General features: G+C 35.4%; 1 protein-coding gene across 6 annotated transcripts; it reads left to right on the top strand.

Annotated features, from left to right (window-relative positions):
- The first annotated feature begins 487 nt into the window (after window positions 1-487).
- Window positions 488-19747, top strand: LOC123551086 (inhibitor of apoptosis protein-like). 6 transcript variants are annotated; one of them, XM_053540577.1, is made up of 6 exons: window positions 488-632; window positions 10123-10345; window positions 12014-12207; window positions 12368-12485; window positions 14101-14223; window positions 17880-19747. In XM_053540577.1, exons 2-6 carry the CDS (start codon window positions 10147-10149, stop codon window positions 18104-18106), a joined length of 861 nt encoding a protein of 286 aa, XP_053396552.1. In that variant the 5' UTR covers window positions 488-632; window positions 10123-10146; the 3' UTR covers window positions 18107-19747. The 6 variants fall into 6 exon arrangements, with proteins under 6 accessions (XP_053396552.1, XP_053396553.1, XP_053396556.1 ...); XM_053540578.1 differs by having other exon boundaries at window positions 612-748; XM_053540579.1 differs by lacking the exon at window positions 488-632 and adding an exon at window positions 1289-1473 and having other exon boundaries at window positions 12371-12485.
- The last annotated feature ends 4385 nt before the right edge of the window (window positions 19748-24132 follow it).

Genomic DNA, 24132 nt, shown 5'->3' on the forward strand with positions numbered 1-24132 from the left:
AAGTTTGGAAATGATCTAACTAAGAAAATGAGTGCTCACACTTATATGTTTCATTTAGAAAAAAGAAAGTTATCACCGTTTTTCGAATGTTACTGATTGACGCAATGTTGAAATATTAGAATAAATATAGGGGTCAGCGATATGTAAACGTCTAAACTAAATCTATCAAAAACGTCTTATTACACAGCAAAGTCGCCACAAATTATGAGTGCTAACAAGTAAGGACTCTTTAATTCTGTCTTCGTTATTTGGTTAGTGATTACTTTTTAATGTTAAATACATTATTATGATGATTTTCCAGTAAAAGCTTTGACCCTTATACGTTTTCGGTATAATAAAATAAATATTGCATTCCTGAGAGGGTGATATGAAAAATGTTCACCCCTCGAAATATGAATATATCTCGCGGTGAACATTTTTCATATCACCCTCTCGGGAATGCAATATTTATATAATATCAACTATAGCATCTTAAACATTGAACTACCATTGTTACTGTTATTTGATATCCGCTGACTTATCGAAAGGAAACATTACGTGTCTTTATTTAAATTTTTTCAAAAGGAATGACATCAGATTTTAAAGGGACTGGCCACCAGATTATTCGATAAGAAAACATTAGCTATCTGGAAGTAAGTGTCATATTTATTAAGAAGGCTTTAAAACTTAATTACTGACTGTATGTTACGGAAATACATGAGAATTTGCTGTTTTACTTCCTTTTACGACAAAAATCGCATTACTCCAGGTAAACTGTCACGATTATAAATATTTATATTTTGTGATCACAATTCAGTATTTCCGCTACAGCTCTATTGTTTACGACAACGGAAAATTGTCCTTATTGCCGCGTTGGTTCGGGGTTCGATTCCCGACAGGGTCATCTTTTTTTCTTGATTTGGAATTTTAAAGATATTTTAGAAACAAAAAACTCATATTCTAATGTACATGATATGACCAAATTTCAGTTTGAAAAAAAAAATTAGTTTAGCCAAATCTTGAGGTCAGTGCCTTCAAAATTATCAAAATAAGTTTAGATTATAAAAGTAAATTAAAATATTGTGCGTAAACTAAATTTTATGTATGAATAATACTTAGTACATGTTGTTGTTGTTTTTTAAGTTGAATGTGTTGTCTTGTACTTTTTGCAGTACAAATAAAATTTTAATATTTTTTGGAAATAGTATATATAGTTACAATTAAGACACGACATGCCTTGGCAGATGGCCAAAACAATTATTTTCTTGTTTCGAATAAATAGATATAATACGATTGCACTTGTTCGCTTATGTCAAGTTTCAACTTCCTCGTGTGTGTGTGAAATATGACCAATAATAAACAAATACATAATGGAATTTGTGATTTAAAATAGACCAAGGATTGAAAAGAAGGAATAAAAAATAAGTTTCATAATTCATAAGTGCATGTTAACTGTATACTCGGATTTAACATAGAATTCACAAGCTAAAAAAGGTAGTATATCTATCGTTATTAGCGATTCTGTTATTTGTATATATTTTGCATGAAAAGTAAATTTGTTACTTGGACTAATTTAAGAGGCTGGTTAATGATGACTTTAAGATTCACAGTAAAGTGAAGACTGTCACATTCATGCAATTACGATGTTGTCAGTTAGAATTATCTTGTTCAGTGCAATTCTTTGTCATTAATGGTATCACTTCTGTAGTTTGACGAGTGACTGCCGTTTTTGTAGAATTTCCATCAAAAATGGTAAAATCTTGTACAAGACGACCCCTGAGCACGTTTGCATCTAAATGTAAGTATGGCACTGTCAAGTAAAAACTATTTCTCCGTAATCGGTGAGTTTTCATTGAAGGCATACAAAATAATTAACCAAAACTGATGCCAACGCAGTGTGCGGTGGGTACAGCTGCAACGCATTACGGTGTATCTTGTTTCTTTAATGTTCGTTAAGGATTTTAACCTAACTATATAGCACTTTTCCCGGGATTTTGATTGGGTTAGGGCTGTGAAATCACTTTGACATTAGACAGCAACAGAAACTGAAAGTTTAGGATAAATATAATATTGATTTGCACATCCTTAAATACAAGATATCAAGTGACAATATTGATTGTTTGTTTGAAGTGCTGACCACATGCGACTCTGCTTCGTATGATATACCAACTCGACTAAGATACAATATAATGACTAATACGTAGCATATTATTACAAAATGCCATTGAGCAGCTTCGTTATAAGAGTTAAGACTTTTTACAAGTAGGCTCAGTTACCTCTTCTTCTACAATATCCTTTTATTTTCAGACGTTTACCACAGGACCTCAAAGTGTCAAGGAAAAAGTTTAGATTTTTTACGTAGTGACGAGATGAGATTATGTCATCGCCCTTCGTCCGTCGTCTGTCCGTCCTTCGTCCGTCCACAGTTTCTAATGAACACGATACAGACCACATTTTGCAATAGGTCAAATCAACGGGAAAGCTTGTTAACTCCCTTGAGGCCACAATTATGGCCTTATTTTCGGTAATGTTTATCTTGATAATTCCAAGGGTAATTTTAACATAGAAAAATAAACGGAGAAACAGAGTACAAACAACTAACAACAGACAGGCAGAAAGAAATGATACAACAAATAAAAGACAAAAACTTCATTCTGCTTTGAAAACTGTCACAACGCCAGTCAAACATAAGATACCTTTAACTCCTTGTTCTAGTACCAAGAGGACGACAAAGAAACAACTCATTTCAATTACTTTTATTATAACAACTGAAGAGAAATGGGAACATCCATAAATATGTTAAAAAATGAAATAATACTTTAAAAATGGCAAATGGTTGCAGCATGTACAGTGTATTGGAGAATACCCCTCCCCCTTCCAGCTTTCATCCCACTGCGTCACCTACTTCGATATTTTGCGGCAAAACAAATTAGGGCCAGTGGAAACCCTGTCAATTTGTACATTAGATAAGTTTGTCTGTTATATGATGTAAAAGTCGCATGTGGTCAACATTTAAGGTATTGGGTCCATTAAAGAGTACCTCCTTTTTGAAGAGTATTCAATTCCTACCATAAAATTACTTTCACTGCAATTTTCAGGGATGGGGGGATGGGGGCGTAGGGTCAAGCCCCACTAGGACCACTAGGACCAATTGTTTTTCCTTATTTTCCTTTTTTCTAATAAGGTTTTAGTTCTTTCAAGGCTTGTTATTGATATATTGTACAAAAATGGAAAGAAAATCATTTCTTAAGCAATTTCTTGCTGTTGAAAGTAAATTAACTCTGGAACTGAAGGGGTAGAGTTAGACATCTTTAAAAATACCGAGTTACATGCGGTAAAAGTTCTCTGTTTTGCCTTCATTCTTTAGATTACATATTCTGGAAGGAATGTTGATAAGTTTTACTTCCACCCCAAGGTTATTTTTGAATGAAGTGAGCAAAATTCAAAACAGGCCCGCAGGATTCGACCTTAATTTTTTAATGTTGGGAGTAAAAATTCTGTCTCATTAAATTCCTTTTTCTTGAGGCACCCTAGAAAAAATGATATTGACAGTTTTATTTTAATATGAGGATATACCATAAATTACACAAAATTAAAAAAAAAAACAAAAAAAAAAAAAAAAACGGCACGGTAAAAGTTTTTTAAAATTTTGCAACAAAGTGCGAAGCACGGTCAACTGTAAGAATATACCAAACAAATGCCGTTTTTTAAACATTACTATTAGGAGCCTAATACCTTAATCAAACAATCGATATTGTCAGTTGATATTTTGTATAAAATAAGGGAAAAAGAAGATGCAGAAAACTACCATTTATTCATATGAATAATCATAATTAAGGTGTATTTGGTACGAAAGAACATAACGTTATTATTTGGCAGTAGATTAAAAAACATAATTATGGTTCAAAATAAAGCTTTTTGTGTAATCAACAGAACGGAAGCGCGAATCAGTAGTATATTATTACTTAACATTCAGTGTCTATTGCTGTCTAATGTCAAAGTGATTTTTTGTACCTACCCTGATCAAATTCCTGGGAAAATGCTGTTTTGTTAAGTTAAAAGTCCATAACGAACATTAAAGAAACAAGATACACCGTAATGTGTTGCAATTGTACCCACCGCACACTGCGTTGGAATAATTTTTGGCCGATTATTTCATATGCATGTACTGAAAATTCACCGATTATGAAGAAATAGTTGTTGCTTGACAGTTAAGTGCCATACTTACAATTTGGTGCAAACGTTCTCAGGGGTCAATTTTACCATTTTTGATGGGAATTCTTCAAAATGGCAGTCACTCGTCAAACTGTACAGAAGCTTTTACATTAATGACAAAGAATTGCTCTGAGCAAGTGTTACCCATGTGGGCTCCTGTCTCACCGGTCGTTTTCAGTCAAACGTGAAAAACTCATTAGAAAACTTACCGATGTTAGCGTAAATGTAGGCAGTCGGCCATATTTCTCCACCGCTTCTGCGACGAATCCTCCACCGCCGCGTTGTTGGAACTACCGCTTCTGCGAAAACTATGACCAGTGCGGTGTAAGAAGAAAAAAAGCCGTAAAACTTTCAAAACGTTGAAATTTGAGGCGGCATATTTTGGGCAAGTTAGAAGAAGAAGATAAAATAAAATTAATGCAAGATCGAAATCCAGCTGTATCAATTGTTAGTTTCTCATTCAATTTCAAAATTCGAGAAGGCTTGAAAATATAATACCGGGAATAATCTATTTAGATTAAAAAAAAAAAAAAAAAAAAAAAAAAAAAAAAAACTTGAATTTCGATATGTCCGATCTTTTAACCTTTGAATTATGATCTTGAGCAGATCGCAGTTTCAGTATTATTATTGAAATTCAGCTTTCAAAAATTGAAGTACGATTTTCGAGATGGCTTGACACTTATTGCTTGTTCGATATTTGACTTTTTGTTAGTTCAATATCAATCTTTAAACATACTGTTCATTCAGTACAAGCTCGAAATTTGGCTTTTGGAATATTACGAATTTTGATCATTGAGCTGGCCCAAAATTAAAAGCTATTTTGAAATTTGACGTTCCTCGATCTTCAGGTGTAGCTTTGGATCAAACTTCGAGAAGTTTAGAAGTTGAATTTCTGTCTTCGAGCAGGCATGAGATTCTCAGCTAGTTGGACACCGCTCACGACATAATAATAAATGTGCAGTTATTTGCTTACACAAAAATCTATTTAAAACCTTATCATCAAACTAAGTAGGTCTATTATTATTATAAACTGTTTTAAGATAGTAGAAATTATTTTTGCAAAGTGATTGCTCGCTTTTATAATAATGTGTTTGTTGAGAAAACAATTACAGATCTAAATGGTATTCTGATTAATCTACCAAATACCAATTAGACTTCGTATTTTCTAATTTATCTTTGCAATCACTGTAAATTACCTTAAATCCATATGATCAAAAGTATTAATGTAACTGTATATTCGCGAAGAATGGAATCGACATCGGCCTAAAATACGGACTAGGCCAAAACTACTGAACAATATCGACAGCAGATTTACTTTGCCAAACTTATTATCGACTTCTGTGGTGATTTTCACGATGGGTCTAATTTTCCCATATGATGACGTCACATTAACAGGCCTCGACGTCAAAGTTTTTGTTGCGACCAAGACAGAGCGCTTCTATATTTTATCTACTGTTTTAGATTGAGGGGATATTAGAATCTAAATAATTTATAGCACAAGCATCTTTTAACACTTTTCATGTACTCGGGTGGTGATACGTCGTTCAAATAATTTCACTCGGGCTTCGCCCTTGTGAAATTATTACGCCCGCCGTATAACCATCCATCGTGCATAAATAATGTTAAAGCATAAGTGCTATAAATTATTTCGATTCTAATATGCCCTTAATCTCAAACATTAGACAAAACACAGAAGCTCTTTTTCTTGTTCGCAACAACAACTTAAACGTCATCGCACATGAACGTGACGTCATTCTAGCGTAAGAGTGTTTTAGCAGAGACAAGCATATTAGAATACTTAAATAACTTATTTATAATCCATGTTCCAATATTCTAGACTCCAGTGTTTACGTAGTTTAACAATGTTCTTGTTCGTATAGTTCATAATGAGGGATGTGTACTGTTTATAGAAACTAGAGCTGCATAGAGTATAAATTAGATCTATTTACATCTGACTTTTATAACAGGTAGATAGATAGATAGATAGATAGATAGATAGATATTGCAGGGAAGTTTCAGAGAGACCTATAGCATTCATTTTCATTAAGAGAATCGAATGATTAGCTGTATCAAATGCTTTTTGGAGATCCAAAAGAACCACGCCAACACGATAACCTTTATCCATTTGAAAACGGATATAATCAGTGAGATGAACAAGACAAGTATCGGTGGAAAACCCATGCCGGAAACCTGATTGAAACTCATACAAGAGCCTATTTTGAATTAGGTATTCCTCTAATTGATCATAAATGACCCTCTCTATGGCTTTAAACACAACACTTAGTATGGAGACTGGACGGTAATTTCCACCATCCGTCTTGTCATTCTTCTTGTATAAGGGGACTACTCGGGACTACTTGGACAGACTTAAGGTCATCGGGAACCACACCCTGTACAATAGACAGGTTAACAGTATGTGAGAGAGGATCAGCAATAATTGAGGCTGAGTCCTTTAAAAACGAGAGGGGATCCCATCCGATCCTGTAGCTTTGTTTGGACACAGATTGTTTAGATGCTTAAAAACTTTGCTTTCAGATACTATAGAAAATGAAAAACTATTCGGCAGAATACCTTTTGAAGAAGAAAAATATTAAAACAAAGCTCCTACCAAAATTGTTAACAATATTTGGTAATTTACTTACTAGCTTGTCAGGCACAGAAGTAGTAAAAGTATTGATTTTTTATCAAAACAAATGCTACCATCCCTGTGCAACCCTATGTTACTTGAGCACTGAGAATGTTTATTTGGTAAGGCTAAGTTTTTTTAGGCACTTCCAAAGAGACTTAGAGTCATTTTGATTATTTTCAACAGAAGATCTAAAAAAGTTCTTTTTTGCTTTATTCATAACATAGCTAGCTAACATTTTCACAGCAGTCACTGCTTAATACCTTGATCAAATTTTACTGAATATCAGAAAATTCCGTTCTGCAACACTTTCCAATCGTGAGGAGGTATTTATAACAGCATATGTCCCGCCAAATGACGTATTGAGCTAAAATGTACGGTGTTCCGTTTGGACAATCGTGACTTTTTTAATGGTAAACCGCGATGCACGATGGTATGATGACGAAAACGCAGTGGCGCGCTGGCATGATGATGAAACAACGATGGTACGATGGTGAAAATGCGATGGCACGATGATGAAATTGCGATGGTGCGATGGTATGATGGTGAAATATCTATGTGATGTCGCGTTTTCATCATCGAACCATCGCGTTTTCACCATCGTACCATCGCGCCATCGCCTTTTCATCATCGTGTCATCGCGTTTTCACAATCGTTACCATCGCGTTTTCCCCATCGTACCATCGTGTTTTCACCATGATCGTACTATCACGTTTTCAAATTCGTGTCATCGCGTTATCACCATCGTACCTTCGCGTTTCCACCATCGTACCATCGCATTTTCACCATCATACCATCGCCTTCCGGTGGTCATGCGCAATGGTACAGTATATGTGTCAGTGAAATACAGGCTTGATACAATCTCATTTTTACATCGCACTATGTTACGGTGTTCCGTTTGGACAATCGTGACTTTTTATTTAATACTAAACCGTGATGCACGATGGTACGATGACGAAAACGCGATGGCACTATGATGAAATGACGATGGTACGATGGTGAAAACGCGATGGCACGATAAAATCGCGATGGTGCGATGGTACGATGGTAAAATGTCAGTTTAAACATATTTTATTGCTAATATATACATATATAAACAGATAACTACGTCAATTGTACATGTACTAGGCAAAAGGGTCGACCCACAAGTTCTCGCAACATTAGTCACGGGTCTTCACTAATGCAAATATTTTAATTTACAACAATGACAACTAATAAAGATCATATGTGGTAAATAATAAATTTACAATATTACAGCTACAAAAAAGGAAAGAAAAAAAAAGAGTTGAAATATGTAAAAGGTACAAGTACGTGTGTACTTATATAAACAAACACATTTATGACTAGTGGCAATGTATAGATTTAAGAGTACAAATGATGCAATTAATTTGCATTAACATGTACTACAGAACTGTGAAATGTCGATGTAATATCTGAGTGAATGTCGCGTTTTCTACATCGTACCATCGCGTTTTCATCATCGCACCATCGTGCAATCGTGTTTTCATCATCGTACCATCGCATTTTCACGCGATAGTGAGATGGTAAAAACGCGAAGGTATGATGGTGAAACCACGATGCTACGATGATGATAACGCGATGGCACGATGGCAAAAAACGCGATTGCATGATGGTAAGATGATGAAAACGCGATGGCACGATGGTGCGATAGTGAACACGCGATGGTACGATGATGAAAATGCGATATTACATCGACATTCCACCATCGTACCATCGCGAATTCATCAACGTACCATAGCGTTTTCACCATCTTACCATCGTTGTTTCATCATCGTGCCATCGCGCCATCGCGTTTTCATCATCGTACCATCGTGCATCGCGGTTTAGTATTAAATAAAAAGTCACGAATGTCCAAACGGAACACCGTACTATGTACCTTCTACATCCTAACAAGAACAAGCTGAGTTGACTTTTACATCCACCGTTTTCCGTTTTCCTTTCATGCATACATAAAATACAAAGGAAGTGGCCTTGAAGATGTTACAGTTTTAATGAACTGAGCACTGAACATTTTGTAAAACATTTTGCAAAACAGCAGAATCTAAATGGTAAATTTCTTCTCACAAAATACATTGAGATACATTCACCTATTGTTGACAAAAATACAAGTGCATTTCTAACCGGAAGGCGATGGTACGATGGTGAAAACGCAATGGTACGATGGTGAAACCACGATGGTACGATGGTGATAACACGATGGCACGATGGTATAAAGGACGATAATACGATGGTGAAAACGCGATGACACGACGGTACGATGATGAAAACACGATGGCACGATGGTGCGATGGTAAAAACGCGATGGTACGATGATGAAAACGCGATATTACATCGACATTTCACCATCGTACCACCGCAGCTTCGCGATTCAACATTGTGCCATCGCGTTTTCACCATCGTACCGTCGTTGTTTCATTATCGTGCCATCGCTTTTTCGTTATCGTACCATCATGCATCGCTGTTTAGTATTTAAAAAAAGTCACGATTGTCCAAACGGAACACCGTAAAAATGTAGTGCTGTAAAATGCGAAGAATTTCCGTGGTTAGAATCGAAATGATAAAAATGTTCCAATAATTTTATCAGTCAGGCGTTCGGATGCGACTAATCAAATCATTCATGCTACGCACTTGTGATATAATTAACATGCATCCGAAGTTCCGAACTCCTCGAGAGCAAATTTTATTTAGGACTAATGTTTATTAGAGCTATTTCTTAACTAGAAGATATACGTAATGATTTAACCTTTCGTCCAAGAAACCCTTTCTATCTCTTGGCACCAAGTATGACATTTAAAATTACAGGCATCAACAGCGCAAATTTGAATGAAATATGTTTCTATATTCAATTCATTGTATGACTATGTATATGCCTTGCAACCCTGGCCTGGATCGAGGCTTGGTCCGAGGGGGAGATCCCCCTAACATAGGCAAAGGCACCCCTGCTTTACCTACCCACTCTCAGCGCTCGCCGTGTGCCTTGGTGGTGACATCTTTGTTTTAGACTGGCGCCCCTTTGTAAAATATTTCTGGATCTAAAATTAGAAGTTGTATCATAATTAGTAGACCGTTTCAATAACTTACCTCGTATCAGTTAGGAATGATAAAAGTGTGTCCCTCTTCTCACCAAGCGAGGTTTTGAACCAACAGCAACGAGAGGTAAGTGATTCCAAGTTACGAAGATATTGTTGCATACGTGTGTGACAGGTAAATTTAGCAGCATATGTAATGTATTTAATCTATTTAATAAACAATATTATCGAGATTTTTTTTTTTGCTTTCAGCCAATGATTTAGGATCTGATCATAATGTCAGAATGCAGCGATGTTAAAATCTCACAGCAGAATGCCTCTCGACCACCACCAATTGCACTTGGAATCAACGTGGAAAAACCAAAGTTTCCTCAGTATGCCTTCGTTCCTAAACGTCTTGAATCATACAAAGAATGGCCAGAATATATTCCAATAGACAAGGCAGATCTGGTAGAAGCAGGATTAGTGTACACAGGTATAAATATTAAAACGTTGACTCTATATTGCACGTCTGACTTTAAAAGATATGTATATTCTGTTGTGCAACATGAAAAGTTATGATTGCTTCTAGCACATTTGTGGCAGTTGTACTATTTTCTATACATATTTGCAACAACATCACCTAAGAAAGTGTTAATGGGCATTATGATAGATGTTTTCATTGGAATCATTTTTAAATAGTATTAAATATATAATAGTAAACCGGTCACCATGGCCCAGTGGTTAAGGCGTCCGCCTCGGGATCGGGATGTCGAAGGTTCGAACCTCACGGGGAGCGTTCGTTCGGGGGATGTTTGCCATGGGACTCGTTCTGAAAAGGCCGGTTCGTGAGCCGCGAGCTAGTTAAATGAATGGTTACCGACTTCTATCCGCCTGGCGCCTGGCATAGTGGTAGGAGTTGGGAGGTAATTGATACGCACAATAAAGGTGTCTCATAAGCCAAATTGGTTGGCCCTTTCAATAGGGGTGACACTATAATAAACAAGACCTTGACCTTTACCTTTAGTATTAATTCGTCTAGTTTTGTTTATGATTATATTTCGTTCAGCCTTTCAAACAAACATAAATATTTATTTTCAAAATCTGCTATAGTACGCTAGCGTGAGAAATCAAAGCATTGAGACGTTGGCGGGGGCAGATTTTGGTAGATATGTTTTCTGTTTCATGACGATGACCCAGTTTCTTAACACCAAATATTAACAGATTGGGTGAAGCAGAGAATACGCGAATTTACATTTACATTTGTTTTTCTTTTAAAGCGTGTCAGGTGATGTATGCAAAATAGAAATTCATAGCGTCACATTACCTTAATTCAATAAATATCGCACTTATAAATTGTGCTATTAAGGATATACTTCTGATATATTTGTAACAAATCAAATGCCAGAATATCAAAGTACTAACAAGGTATACTTCCGAGAAAGGAAACATATACACATGTACCTCAAATATGAAATGATCGATGTGCGACCTCTCGTGAAACACGAATTAACATTATCTAAATTGTCAGCTGAATTTTCAGTAATGTGATCATTGAATGCCAGTTATAAATTATCCACGATGATCCTGAATGGAACTATTTTTGTAGTGTATGAACAACTTTCTTTGTCATTAGTTATATAGAGTATACTGTCATGGTAGCAGGTACACCCACCTCCAAACAAAAAGGTCTTTACCTAGAACATGCACTACTCTTTAAGAAAGAAGGAATACATACACTTTTAAGATTGATAACTTTGTTTAAACTTTTGAAAATTGATGCACTTATTTCTTATATTAAAAAGGATGCTTTTCTGGATAACTGTTACAGATGAATAATAAAATCCGTTAAAAATGATCCCTTGGAGGCATGGAATGCAACAACAAAAATAAAAGAAAAACTGTGAGGTGATAAAATGTGCAACACTTCTCACGCCCCATAGCACCGGCCTAAGCGAAACTCTATTACATATCTGTTGAATAGACTCCATGATCCTAAAGGACCAGATCTTATAACAACACTGAATTCAAGTACGCGGTGGCATTTTACAGCCGCCATAAGACACATAAAGACTGAATATTAAAAAAACATGTACTAAAAACACACACACACACACACTAGTATTGTTTTTAAAATCGGTCCTTGTTGCTGCTTCTACTCTAGGTGTTGGTGACAGTGTGAGGTGTTATTTCTGTGGTGGAGGTTTAAAAAACTGGGAACGTGGCGACGTCCCTATAGAAGAGCACGCCAAATGGTATCCGAAGTGTCCTCATATACTTCTTGTAAAGGGGCAGGCGTATGTTGAGAAGCTAGGTCGTGGTGAAAAACCTGATGTGGAAGAAGTTGATAATAATAAAGTAAGTAGCAATTTATTATTCGTCCATTCTTTTCAAAACTGGGAGGAATTAATTTCGGTTTACTGATATATTTTATTTCCATTATTTGATGGAGAACTAATACTGTTTCTAAAATTAATTGAATTGTATCAAATGAATGATTACTGCATATACATTACAGCAGGCGTCGATAGATGACAAACATCACCTCAAAACTGCAGCTGTTCTGAGTTGTATTGACATGGGTTTCTCGGAAGTAATGGTGAAGAAAGCAATTAAGATCTTTATTGAAAATCACGGTAAGATTGGCTTCCCCGTTTGGTGTCAAATGTTAAATGGTATATTAGTGTACTGATATTTTAGGGTGCTCTTGAAGAATAAAAATCGGTAGAAAATGGTTATTTTTACAGTAGAAAGATAGTAAAACTGAATTAGAAGTCATTTAAAGGTGTTTTTCACAATTATTTCTAGCGGACAGAATTTTTTGTAACTTTGCATATTTATAGATTGATGTATGACAAGTTAAAATAAAAAATAAAACTAATAGGTACCCGTGCTTTTTTTTTCAATATTCAAAGTTTATTAAGAACACCAAATCGGTATTTTTGTCTGAAGAAACAGTACATACATGTTATAATAAAACTACTGCAAACAATTATTTATTCGAAGTTTCATTCTGATGTTACTTTTTATGCATCCGAATTAATAACACCACTATAACTATGCATAAAATGTCAACATATAGATATATTTACTCAGAAAAATTACTCTTGACAGATGTCGAAAGTATCTGAAACTGAGAAAAACACGAAGTATTTCTTAATGATATGAAAAATCTAGCGGACAGATTTTTTCCAAATTTTATATTATGTAAGCTAGAACTAAGACAAAAAAATCTAAACCAAAAAAATAATATCAACCCGTGCTTGTTTTCAAGAAAAATTAAAAAATATTCACTCCACCCACAAAAGTATTTTTTCATTACCCCACCCACCTAAAAATTATGAACATTTTTTTTTCTTACAAAACAAATTGCACAATGTTATTACCAGTTCCTTAACCAGTATTCTTACTCACATGCGGAATAATGCTCCTTTAAGGTTGCAAGCCTCTAGATCAAATACTTTTTGAGATACGTGCTACACAAGCTTTCACATCCCATTTACGTATATATTTGACCACGTCAAGGGACATAAATCTGTTTTTATTGAGTGAAACCTCAAATAAAAGCACTGGTGCACAATTTCGCATTCAGAATTTAATTCTTGTGTGGTTTCATGACTCTTGGCGCATATAATTTTGAGGTACATGCGACAGAAATGTTTAGACCCTTTATGTACAATTTGACTATCAGGTGCCATAACTCTGGTCTTACTACGTGAAATTCGGGATGGGGCACAAAAAGTATAACAACATTTTTAGGAAGTCACATTTGAACTTGAAGGAGATATATCTACTTTAAGATTTTCTGGAATTTTATTTGACTTGGAGTCGGCTGCATCATTACTGGACGAAATAGTTTACTTTCAAATTGGCTGTCCACAATGTATTCGATTCGAGCACTTCCTACAACTACTCCTCCAATAAAACACCATCAATTTTAAAGGTAAAATATGGATGCACGACCTATATTGTCAGTACATACGATATATTTTGCGCGAGTGCCCTCATATCCGACAATTATGCACTTTCGGCGGCGAATTCTGAACTTTACAGTGGATATCGCTTGCTGCGCGATTGAGCTGCGCACAAAATATTGTGATGAACTCCTTTAAAAGTTGATTCCATAATGCATTTAAATCTATTATGGCATTGTAAGCCGTTTTTGAGCTCTGTAATAAAGTATACCCCCAGAAAATACTCTCTCCTTTATTCACCCAGTTCTGTCTATATACCTTCATGTTTTGAATACAGGCAGTAATAACTTCAAAGGTGAAGACCTCTGCAAAATTCTTTTTGATCTTGAAGAAGGTCAAGATGAGGCATATTTCGAAGAGCAATTAGATGAATGTACCCCAGATGACTGCGAAAAAATTGGTAATAGAATTCTTTCTTGTCAAAGATATCGTAGATTTCATTTATTTTGTCCCACCTGTACGAGGTATTTGTTTCCTATTGCTGTGTCCGTCGTCTACCAGTTCGTGTTCGTACATACATCAAAATTTCCTTTACCAAAATATTGATGGAAGAAGCATTGAGTGGTAGGGTATCGACATTGTACGAATGGTGAACCCCAGCTTAACATACTTCCGATTGAACTAGGTGACGTGGCCTCATGGATGTAAGTAGTCGGCCTCTTCAGAAAAAATGGCTGGTATCATCTTCTTGTGGTTAGGGATTTAATATTGTATAATATCTTTTACAGCTGTGGGTCATAATTAATATCTAAATACGGTTTTCTATTAGGTGACCTCCTTTGAAATTTTACCAGATTTTGCTGAAAGCATATCATCTGTTGTAATGGATTCAAGCTGACATAGATATAATCATGTGGCATGAGTCCATGAACTAAAACATTTTGACCAAAAGAGACTTTCGTTTTATTGTCAGAATGACTGCATCTATGGTAAACAAGATTTAACAAGTATATAAGATCATTGAAAGCAATTTGGATTGATTCAGTCTTTTCACGAGAGGTACTGAAATGTGTAACACACCTACAACCTCTGTTACTTTAGCGATCGAGTTATACTGTGAAATCATTTATTTTCGTCGGCACGAAATTTCGTGGTTTCGGCCAGAACGGCTGTTTCGTGGGGACGTAAATTCGTGGATTTTCATTTTTTGTAAAAAAAAAAATCATATAGAGCTACAGGTACTTGGGTTCCTTACATGTGAAACCTACACGTGTCAAACAGCGCTACCATGGTTACCGAATTTGCAATCAACGCCGCAGGAGATTAGCGAGTGATCATGTGCCAGTTAACGACCGCGTTATCTATAATTATATGACCCCTAATTTGCAAAACATTTTAATAAAACCGTGAAATATTCGATAAGAAAAGTCGGTGCCATTTAAAAAGTGCCAAAACCGTAACAGCTTGCACAATTAGCATTCGTAATCGAAACAAATATAAAGTTGATCATTGATCATTTGATCGTATTTTAAACAAAAACTAGTTATTATACTGCAAATTAAAACAAACTATAATAGATTTAGATAATGTTGTATAATAGATTTAAATAATGTTGTTTTTAATCCGTAGTACTAGTATAACCATAGTAATCCTTCATAAATTATTATAAACTGGTCCAATTTTTTTCCAAAATGAATGGCGCGTCTGCATCTAAAATTACATGCTGTTGAAATTGTGCATATGTTATTTCCTGCCGAGAAACGTGTAATGTGAATTAAGTATTAATGCATCGGACGCAAATCCATAGGCGTAGGAGCAGAGGGGGGGGGGGGGGGGGGGGGGGGAGGCCAGCGGGGACCAGCCCCCCCACACCAAAGCTAGGAGAGGGGGGCCAAAGTATAGTTTGGCCCCCCGAATATTTTGAAAAAGAGATATAAATTGCAGTCTAATATAACATTTACTTAGCATCATATAGATCTAATTCTTTTCAACCTGAAGAATTGTTTACATTTTATAAAAATAATATATCATTGAGCGCAATCACTACAGTTCCGGTTTGAGCGTCTGCAAAATCAATGTAGGCCTAACTATTAAGCCTGTTTACGCATGTAAACGTTATGTATTTTTTTTGTTTTTCATTGTCCAATCAAGGGAAATGATATTTCCACATCTTTATACCACAATTAGACAAATGCAATGCTAATTGATTGTATGTCCAGGGCTTCAACAGAAGAATGTAAAAAATGGCACACTTAATTAGAACAATACATAATATGACTGATTAAGACAGTTCAGTGCCTGTATCATCAGAATAACTCAATGATTGCTAAAACATAAAGGTTTGAGGGGCCTTTGGCCCAATTAATCCCTGTACAAGGCTTTGAGTCTTTGTCACGAATAATGCACCGAGGATACCTTGCCGCTAACCACCCCCCGCCACAAACCGCTGGTCGAAAAGGGTTGGCCCCCCCCCCCCCCCCCCCTCCCCTCCCCCAAAGTTAAACTCGCTCCTACGCCCATGAAATCTAGCAATTAATTTATAATATTTAATAGTTCCAAAGTCGTAGTATTTTTTCTAAATGTCAGTAAATATAAAGGCTAGTGTATAAACAAACTGCATAGCGGGGCCGAAAAAAATCAAATAACAGCCGTATTATAGTGCGGTTGGCGCGTGACGCTACGTCAAACTTCTATTTTTAGTATCTACTTTTACTTTGACAAGGATGTCATAAACAAACCATGGGTACATTTCTAAATCAAATAGTCCGTTTTGTTTCCACGCATACCTATGTTTATCGTTGATGGAGCCTCCATAAACTACACGAAAGCTGCAGGTTAGTACTGCCACATGCATACAACTACGGATCAGATCGAACGGCTATGGTGTCTTGTTTTGCGAGTTTGCGCATAGGCCCCATCTAACGGTATCCTTATGGTATAGCATTATATAGTAAGAAAAGAAAAGGTAGGACACTTCCGAATACCCATATTCTCTTATTCATTAATATAAGATCCACAGTGTATAGACTCTCTGTACGCCCAACCGGAAGTCGCCAAAAACTAGGCGTTCAGAAATCAAAACACAAATTTTTGAGATCGATTTCAATAGAATAAAATTTAAACGTTAGCTGGAAATATTAATTTTAACAAATATACCACAAAAAATGTTCAAATAAGTCCTATTTTAGCTATAAAATCGATGTTTTACATTTTGAATCGAGTCCAACATTTGCTTTGCTCCGCTGTTTCCGGATCTACGGTGCGAATATCCTCTGCGATTTCATTGGGTAATAGGTGTAGTTTGACAGATACCGGGAAAAATCGATATACCTCGGCTATATACCTTCATCATCATTACTTGAATAGAACTGAATGAAAAAGTAGCGGCAAACAATAATAAACAAAAATGTCAATTCAGTTAGACGAACTAAGGAGCGCTGCTAAGCGTGGCCACAACATTATTATATCGGGCCAAGCCGGTACAGAATATAAATTTTTCAATTTATTTTCACGAAATTTTATACCTTCGATATTGAAGGTTTATTTTCGCAATAAGGACTACAAATTCATTCCGTTGCAAACCGGATGTATATAAGCAGGGAAGATGTAGAAATCTGAAGTTCGTGGGAAATCGCTGATTTCTTTAAAAATACTGTAGTGATAAAGGTCAAACTTATGCCGTAGGTTTATTACAATAATATCAATTAAATAAGTGTATCGTTTGAACCGTCCGTTAACTTATATATAAGCTTCAAACCAGATTTGGTGTTTCGGAAGTGTCCTACCTTTTCTTTTTTTACTATATAAATGCTATACCATAAGGATACCGTTAGATGGGGCCTGTGGTTTGCGTAGGCCTACTATTTAAATTATCGTGGGCACAATTTGTTCGTTGGGACTTAAATTCGTGGTTGAGCCCAACCACGAAATCCACGAGAATTAATCCCCCACGAATAATAATGATTTCACAGTAGATGCGACTGTGGGGATAATGCGCAAATGAAAACGATGTTCCTGTGTACATATATTTCGGTGATTTAAATAGTCCGTTTCAATATGCTCTGTTTAAATTCCCACATGTCTGTCAGAAACATTTGTGTTGTGTATCTATTACAGAGCCACTGGAGACGCTTCTAGAAGAAAACCACAAGTTAAAGGAGAACCAGTTGTGCAAAATATGTATGGACAGCCGTGCAGATGTGATTTTCCTTCCGTGCGGTCACATGATTAGCTGTCCACAATGTGCTCCAGCTCTCATAAAATGTCCAGTGTGCAGGCAAACTGTAAACGGACACATCAAAGCTTTCTTTGCAACCACCAGTATGAGTAGTCAAAAGAATTGACGGAATGAATTTATTAAGTGTCAAACTACGTGAAAGACCAAAATTAAGCACATGCGTGTTATGGTGCCTTCCTCTGCTGAAGCGGTTTGGTTATGGAAGGGTGAATTTTGAATACATACTGTCCAATTTTACAAGTGTATTGTTTTCATTTATGCTTCACGTTTTTTCTGTTAAATACTGCCTAAATTTCCAATTTTTGATTTTCGCGAAATAATTTTTAAATTTGTCTAAATAAACTAGCCATCTATCAGCAAAATGTGTTTTTAAAAATTGCTTTTCTCGGAATTCTGGATTAAAAACATTTCAGGATATAAAGAAATCTTACTGGAAGACATCCCATATTAGTTTTATTGATAAAATACACGTATCTTGGAGTTGTTGTATAGGTAAAGAAAGAAAATTTTAACTAGAGGAGAGATTTGTTTTAAACTTTGCATGGTCATAGAGCATCATAGTAGAAACAGTATGAAAAAGATTGGGGGTCCCAATGCTACTTTTTGAGTTATCTGCCCCTGTATGCGAGTTTTCTTTTTCTTTTGCTCCAGATCATTTTCAAGGGCAGATAACTCAAGGAAATAGCTAGTTACACTTTATTTGATTTCTAGTTAGTGTTTGTTATTTATTTCCCTAAACTGTACAAAATTTGGTGAAATTCTATGTGATGAATCTTATTCTATAGCCGCCTACGCAAACAAATAGATTTTTTTCTTTCAAATTATGCCCTTTTTTCCAAGAAAAATTCAGTATACTTACTCATGACTCATGGAAATCAAGCAAACATTCTGTTTGACAGAATGGTTAAAATCTTTGCGTAATGACCGGAAATGTAATAACCAAAAAATAAAGTGAAATGAAATAAGCTATCCGTACGCTAGATTTTGAGTTGTCTGCCCTTGAAAATGATCTAAAAGAGCAAAACAAAACTCATTCAGGGGCAGATAACTCAATATGTAGTATGGGAACCCCCATTGTTCCATAACTTTGTTTCTGATATGATGCTCTACAATCATGCGAAGAAAATTCTCTCCGCCGATTAAAATTTTCCTTCTTTGTAACATTAAAGTGAATGCGCAAAAAGATGCGCATTGGCAACTCTCGGATACGTCTTTATGGTATATCCACTTAAAGGCTTCAATAGATAATTGCATGCCCGATATTTCATATCATGATTTTAGAATTTTTATATTTCCTATGTCCATTGCTGCATCTTTCTAAATTTACTGCTACTTTATTTTTCTTGAACCAAAAGAAAAGATGTCTGAGGCATTTCGTTACATGATTTTAATTTTGTATACTTTGTTCTATGTTTGTTGATCTGAATACATATTTCAAATCATTTTGCATTTAGGCTAAATATATCGCGTATGTTACACATGATTAATATTGGTCCATTTTCACTTTTAAACTAAATTGGTTTTGTTTTTCCTTCCACAAAATACTTTGTAAGATATATTATGTTCTCACCCGTCACAGTATTTTGCAGGAATTCCTCTTGTTCGATTTCGAAAAGATTTTGCAATTTAAAAAAAAAAATTTTTTCAGCGCAAGAATGCAGTTATTCTTTTTAAATTTATTCTCTTGTCATATAATTTTGTGTACCGTTACATGTATACGCTTATTGAATAAAATGTCTATTCATAATTTGTGTTTCATTTAATATCACTTGTATTTTGGGGGTATTTTTTTATAAGCTGCTAAAAAGAGCAGTATTTCTGTAGTTATTTCATCATTCATTCTTTTGGATATTAAGTAAAAAAAAATGTTCTCACATATTTTTTGTTGGGTATAACGCCGCAACGGCACAATTATAGGTCATATGACGTGTTTTCAGTTTAGATGATGTAGGAAGACCCCAAATGACCCTATTTGCATTATTTCATCATGATAGAACTTGAATAGAACCACCGACCTTCCGTATGCCAGCTACTGCCGTTACGCTACAAATGATGAAATTGAAGTGGAACTCACTGAAATACCATAACGTCACTGCTGCAAACGGACGTACATTTCCCACGATTTGTTTACAAAAGGATGTCACAAAGAAAATATTTCTATTTGCTTTATATACTGTTATTTGTAAAAAAGGTATGCAAGAAAAATAATCTGTCAGAATAATGAGCTTATAAGTGTACGATATGCTAGAAAAAATACAAGTCATATGTTTATGAATCCGTCCCTCGGCCATCTCGGCAAAACTCGTTACCGCCAAATTCGCAGGTGCCCTCTGGACGGATATTTATATATGATTTGTAAACAACTGACAGATATTGTTAAAAAAATCAGCGACTTTAACCACTCGGGCACGAAAGCCATTTAAATTGTTCCTACAAAGGAATTGTATATTTGATTTCTACATTATGTGTTAAAATATTACTGTTGCATCTGAAGGGGCCGAGTAGTTCACTGACTTCAGGTTACTTGCCACTCATCGATGTAGGTTCGAACCTCACTCGGGGCGGTGAACTCTTCATGTGAGGAAGCCATCCAGCTGGCTTAAGGAAGGTCGATGGTTCTACCAAAGTGCCCGCTCGTGATGAAATAATGCACGGAGGGGCATCTTGGGTCTATCTCCATCATCAAAGCTGGAAATTCACCACATGACTTATATAATTTTATCGGTGCGACGTTAAACCAAATAAAATAAATAGCTCATTCGATTTTGAAATGAACTATAATGGTGCTACTGGACAATCTTGATTACGTGACCTTGGATATGGTGCTTGCTTTTTAATTTTGTCTTTTGACAGTTCCCGTGATATACAGGCTCCATAACCTCAGATCTCCCGTCTGAATTCCAGTTTGTTTAGTTCTGCCCATAATTTTTCTTTTTGGGGGCAAACCAATCATTCTATCTGGGGACCATACGCCGCTTTCCACGGAATTACACGTCACAACCGCCGTATGAATACGTCTACGGATGTCTCTAAATTGCTTTTTGTACTTTTAGCATGTGTAAATGTTGCGTTCTGCTCAACCCGTGGCTAGAGGGCGTGAACGGTAGCATGTATTTTCACTACCGTCTATGAACAGGCTCAATCAAACCGAGCCTGCAACATTTTCGTTTTTGTCGTGTTGAACGACCTGTGGAGTTTCCATTTTTTCTATTTCATGTGAATTTTTCCGAAAGAATTCCATGTATGTACAGCTGATCACCATCCAATTCGAAACTATATCTTTGTCAGACCTGTATGAACCAAGACCCCTTCTAAATAAATCGTATGTAAAGGGATTTTGTTCGTTCTACACAATTTAAACTCGAGATCTTCCGAAATCTTAACTCAATCTGGTTGTTGCTTCATTTTATAGAACCTGTTTGATCGGCATCAAGCAATTTTGAAAAAAACGAGACAAGGTTTTCATATGACGCCATTTCTTTTCACGAAATCCCTGTCCTCAATATTCAATGATGCTACGTCCTTTGATAATGTTTTCATTTAGTGAGTTAACATGAAGATATTTTTGCACAATGTTTTGCGTTTGTTTGAAGTATTAAAACATTCTTTATACCGACATGGGCGACTCATCCAGAAGACTGGTACTAGTATATCTTTTTAAATTTTTTAGAACAGTGCAAGATACAATAAACGCTCCAATGGCAGAAGTGACCCTGTTTCTGTAAGCGTACCAGATGTAAAACACATGTGCATTTTCCGAATTTTGTGATTATAACATGACGGTAACTCGAATTCTTGACGTCAGTTTTCTACCGAAGCACTGCTGCCGCTCTTCATTTCTAAAGATTTACATATTACATTACAAGACATAATAATTACAACGAGTTCTCCTCGACATAGACAATCCACTCAAGTTTGTTTCTTTTTTACCTCAGATGATCGGTTATCGACATTGTCCCAGACTTAAATAAGGCAAGCATTCTAATTTGTGGGTTTAGATTATAAATAGGAGAGAAGGGCGTACTCAGACGGTTTAATAAGAATAAAACAGATAACATGGTAAGGGTTGAGAAAAAAATCATATATCATAAGAAAATAAGATAGCAAAGGAAACAATAACAAATTGTATGAAGGAGTAAAGCAAGTGTTATCTTTCCTTACTTTGTAGTAGGACAAAACTACTGTATTGTGTAAGATCAAGAGGTGTGATTATTTACTGATCAAAATAAGTAATATAAATTGAATTTTGTATAGGCTAATTAACGAAAAGATAATGGCCATTGGCCCTTGCAAGGTAATAATTACCCAATAACAGCAAATAAAAATATCATTTTGAATGAATTGCATATACATGTATTTTGTGTCACACTTCATTATGGAATGTGGTTTTACCTTGTCCGATTTAAATATAGTTGGCCCTAATTGAAAGAGAAATGAATTCTATACATTCTCTCGCGTTCGCAAATGGTATGTCTAAATATTTGACCAAGATACCTGACGAAACCATGGAACAGAATTGACTGGACCAGACCAGCAGGCAAGCTGACAGATGAATAAACTGGTACTTACTTACAAAATTTATTCTTTGGTTTGACCTGTTGACCTACTTTTTGATCCTAGATAATCCATATTCAAAATTAATCTCTTTTCTATACACAAGCTAAATGTTGACAGATGACAGACAGACAGGCAGATGACAGACGCCGGACTTCGAGCGATCACAACAAGTCACCTGAGCATTATAAGCTAAATAAATGCAAAGTGCTTACAATACATATTTTTTTCAAGGGCACTGTACAAAATTGGACAAAATGCAGAAAAAAAACAGGGAAGAAAAATATACAACATATATTACTGATACTGGAAATGTAGGTAAACTGGTATTCCTCAGTTGCAATGATCTTTAGAAAAATATTGTCATACATACTTTAGCACTACTTACTGTAAAAGCATTTTCAAGGCAAAACTTCATACGAGGGGCGTTCAATATGCAATGTTACTCCGTATATAGTTCCGTAACCACTTGCTATGTTTAGATGCGGTTTTCGGCATATTATAGAGCAATTTATTGGCAACACAGTGATATATAAATTATAAAAATTGGAAGATTCAAAATAAAAATATAATCATTTGAGTGAGGTGTACTCGGGTATACTAGACAATTTTATGTCCAAAATATTGAGATTGTAATATGTAATTCCTTGATTATACCATTCAACAACTAGAATTATAGTTAAATATTCAGTTAAACAGATAAAACAAATCACGATCTTCACAGAAACATATGAAAACTAATATAAAAAAGTTTATAATTGTTTTAAATTGAGTGTGTATATTTTTCTCGAAAAATGGTAAGGTGAGTACAATAAGCCTCTGCAATTTTGTTAGGCGCGATAATCATCGTTTAGAAAATTCTTGTATTTTAAGTTGATACTAGTATCTTAATTCTCGATTGCGAAACTAGTTCTTACAACTTCGATTAATCGCTCTCAACACCCATCCCAGATGGAATCAACATCGAGTTTAGACTTTTTGGTAGTGTTGTAAAATTAAAAATGCAATAAATAGTTTAAAAAAAAAAGCAAACGCATCACAAATTGCTGTACCTTGTAGAAAAATGATAGAATTCTATGATTTAAAAAGTTATTCTACTTTTCTGAGACTCTAGATGCCCAGGACAAACCTAAATTATAGTAATGCTCTTGTATACCTGTGTACACCTCACTAAAATGATTATATTTTTACTATGAACCTGCCGATTTTTATAATTTATATATCATTGGGTTCCCAATAAATTGCTTTACAATGTGCCGAAACCCGCATATAAAAATAACCAGCGGTTACGGAATTACATACGGAGTAACATTACATATTGAACGCCCCTCGTATGTTGAACTCTGTACATTGCTTTACATTTATTTCATTTAGTTAATGTGAGATAATAAATTAAAATGTAACTTTAAAATTTCTGAGATTCTGACATTCAATAACTTGATAAAACCTCATAGCGTAATTTACCGTGCCCAGTACCTCTAAGCGTAGGCACCGGAGTCTCGCCACGAAAAACACGAGAGTTGTCAAGAACCACAGACGTAGAAAATAAAAGTTTGCTATTTTTTTTCACAATAAATG

The sequence above is a fragment of the Mercenaria mercenaria genome, chromosome 4, assembly GCF_021730395.1.
Source record: "Mercenaria mercenaria strain notata chromosome 4, MADL_Memer_1, whole genome shotgun sequence".
Classification (NCBI taxonomy): Eukaryota; Metazoa; Mollusca; class Bivalvia; order Venerida; family Veneridae; genus Mercenaria; species Mercenaria mercenaria.

Bases quoted from the DNA above. Each gene is read 5' to 3' on its own strand.
- LOC123551086 (XM_053540577.1), top strand. From the start codon at position 10,147: ATGTCAGAATGCAGCGATGTTAAAATCTCACAGCAGAATGCCTCTCGA. The intron at 12,208-12,367 runs GTAAGTAGCAAT...TATACATTACAG, and splicing joins AAGAAGTTGATAATAATAAA to CAGGCGTCGATAGATGACAA. The intron at 14,224-17,879 runs GTAATAGAATTC...TATCTATTACAG, and splicing joins AGATGACTGCGAAAAAATTG to AGCCACTGGAGACGCTTCTA.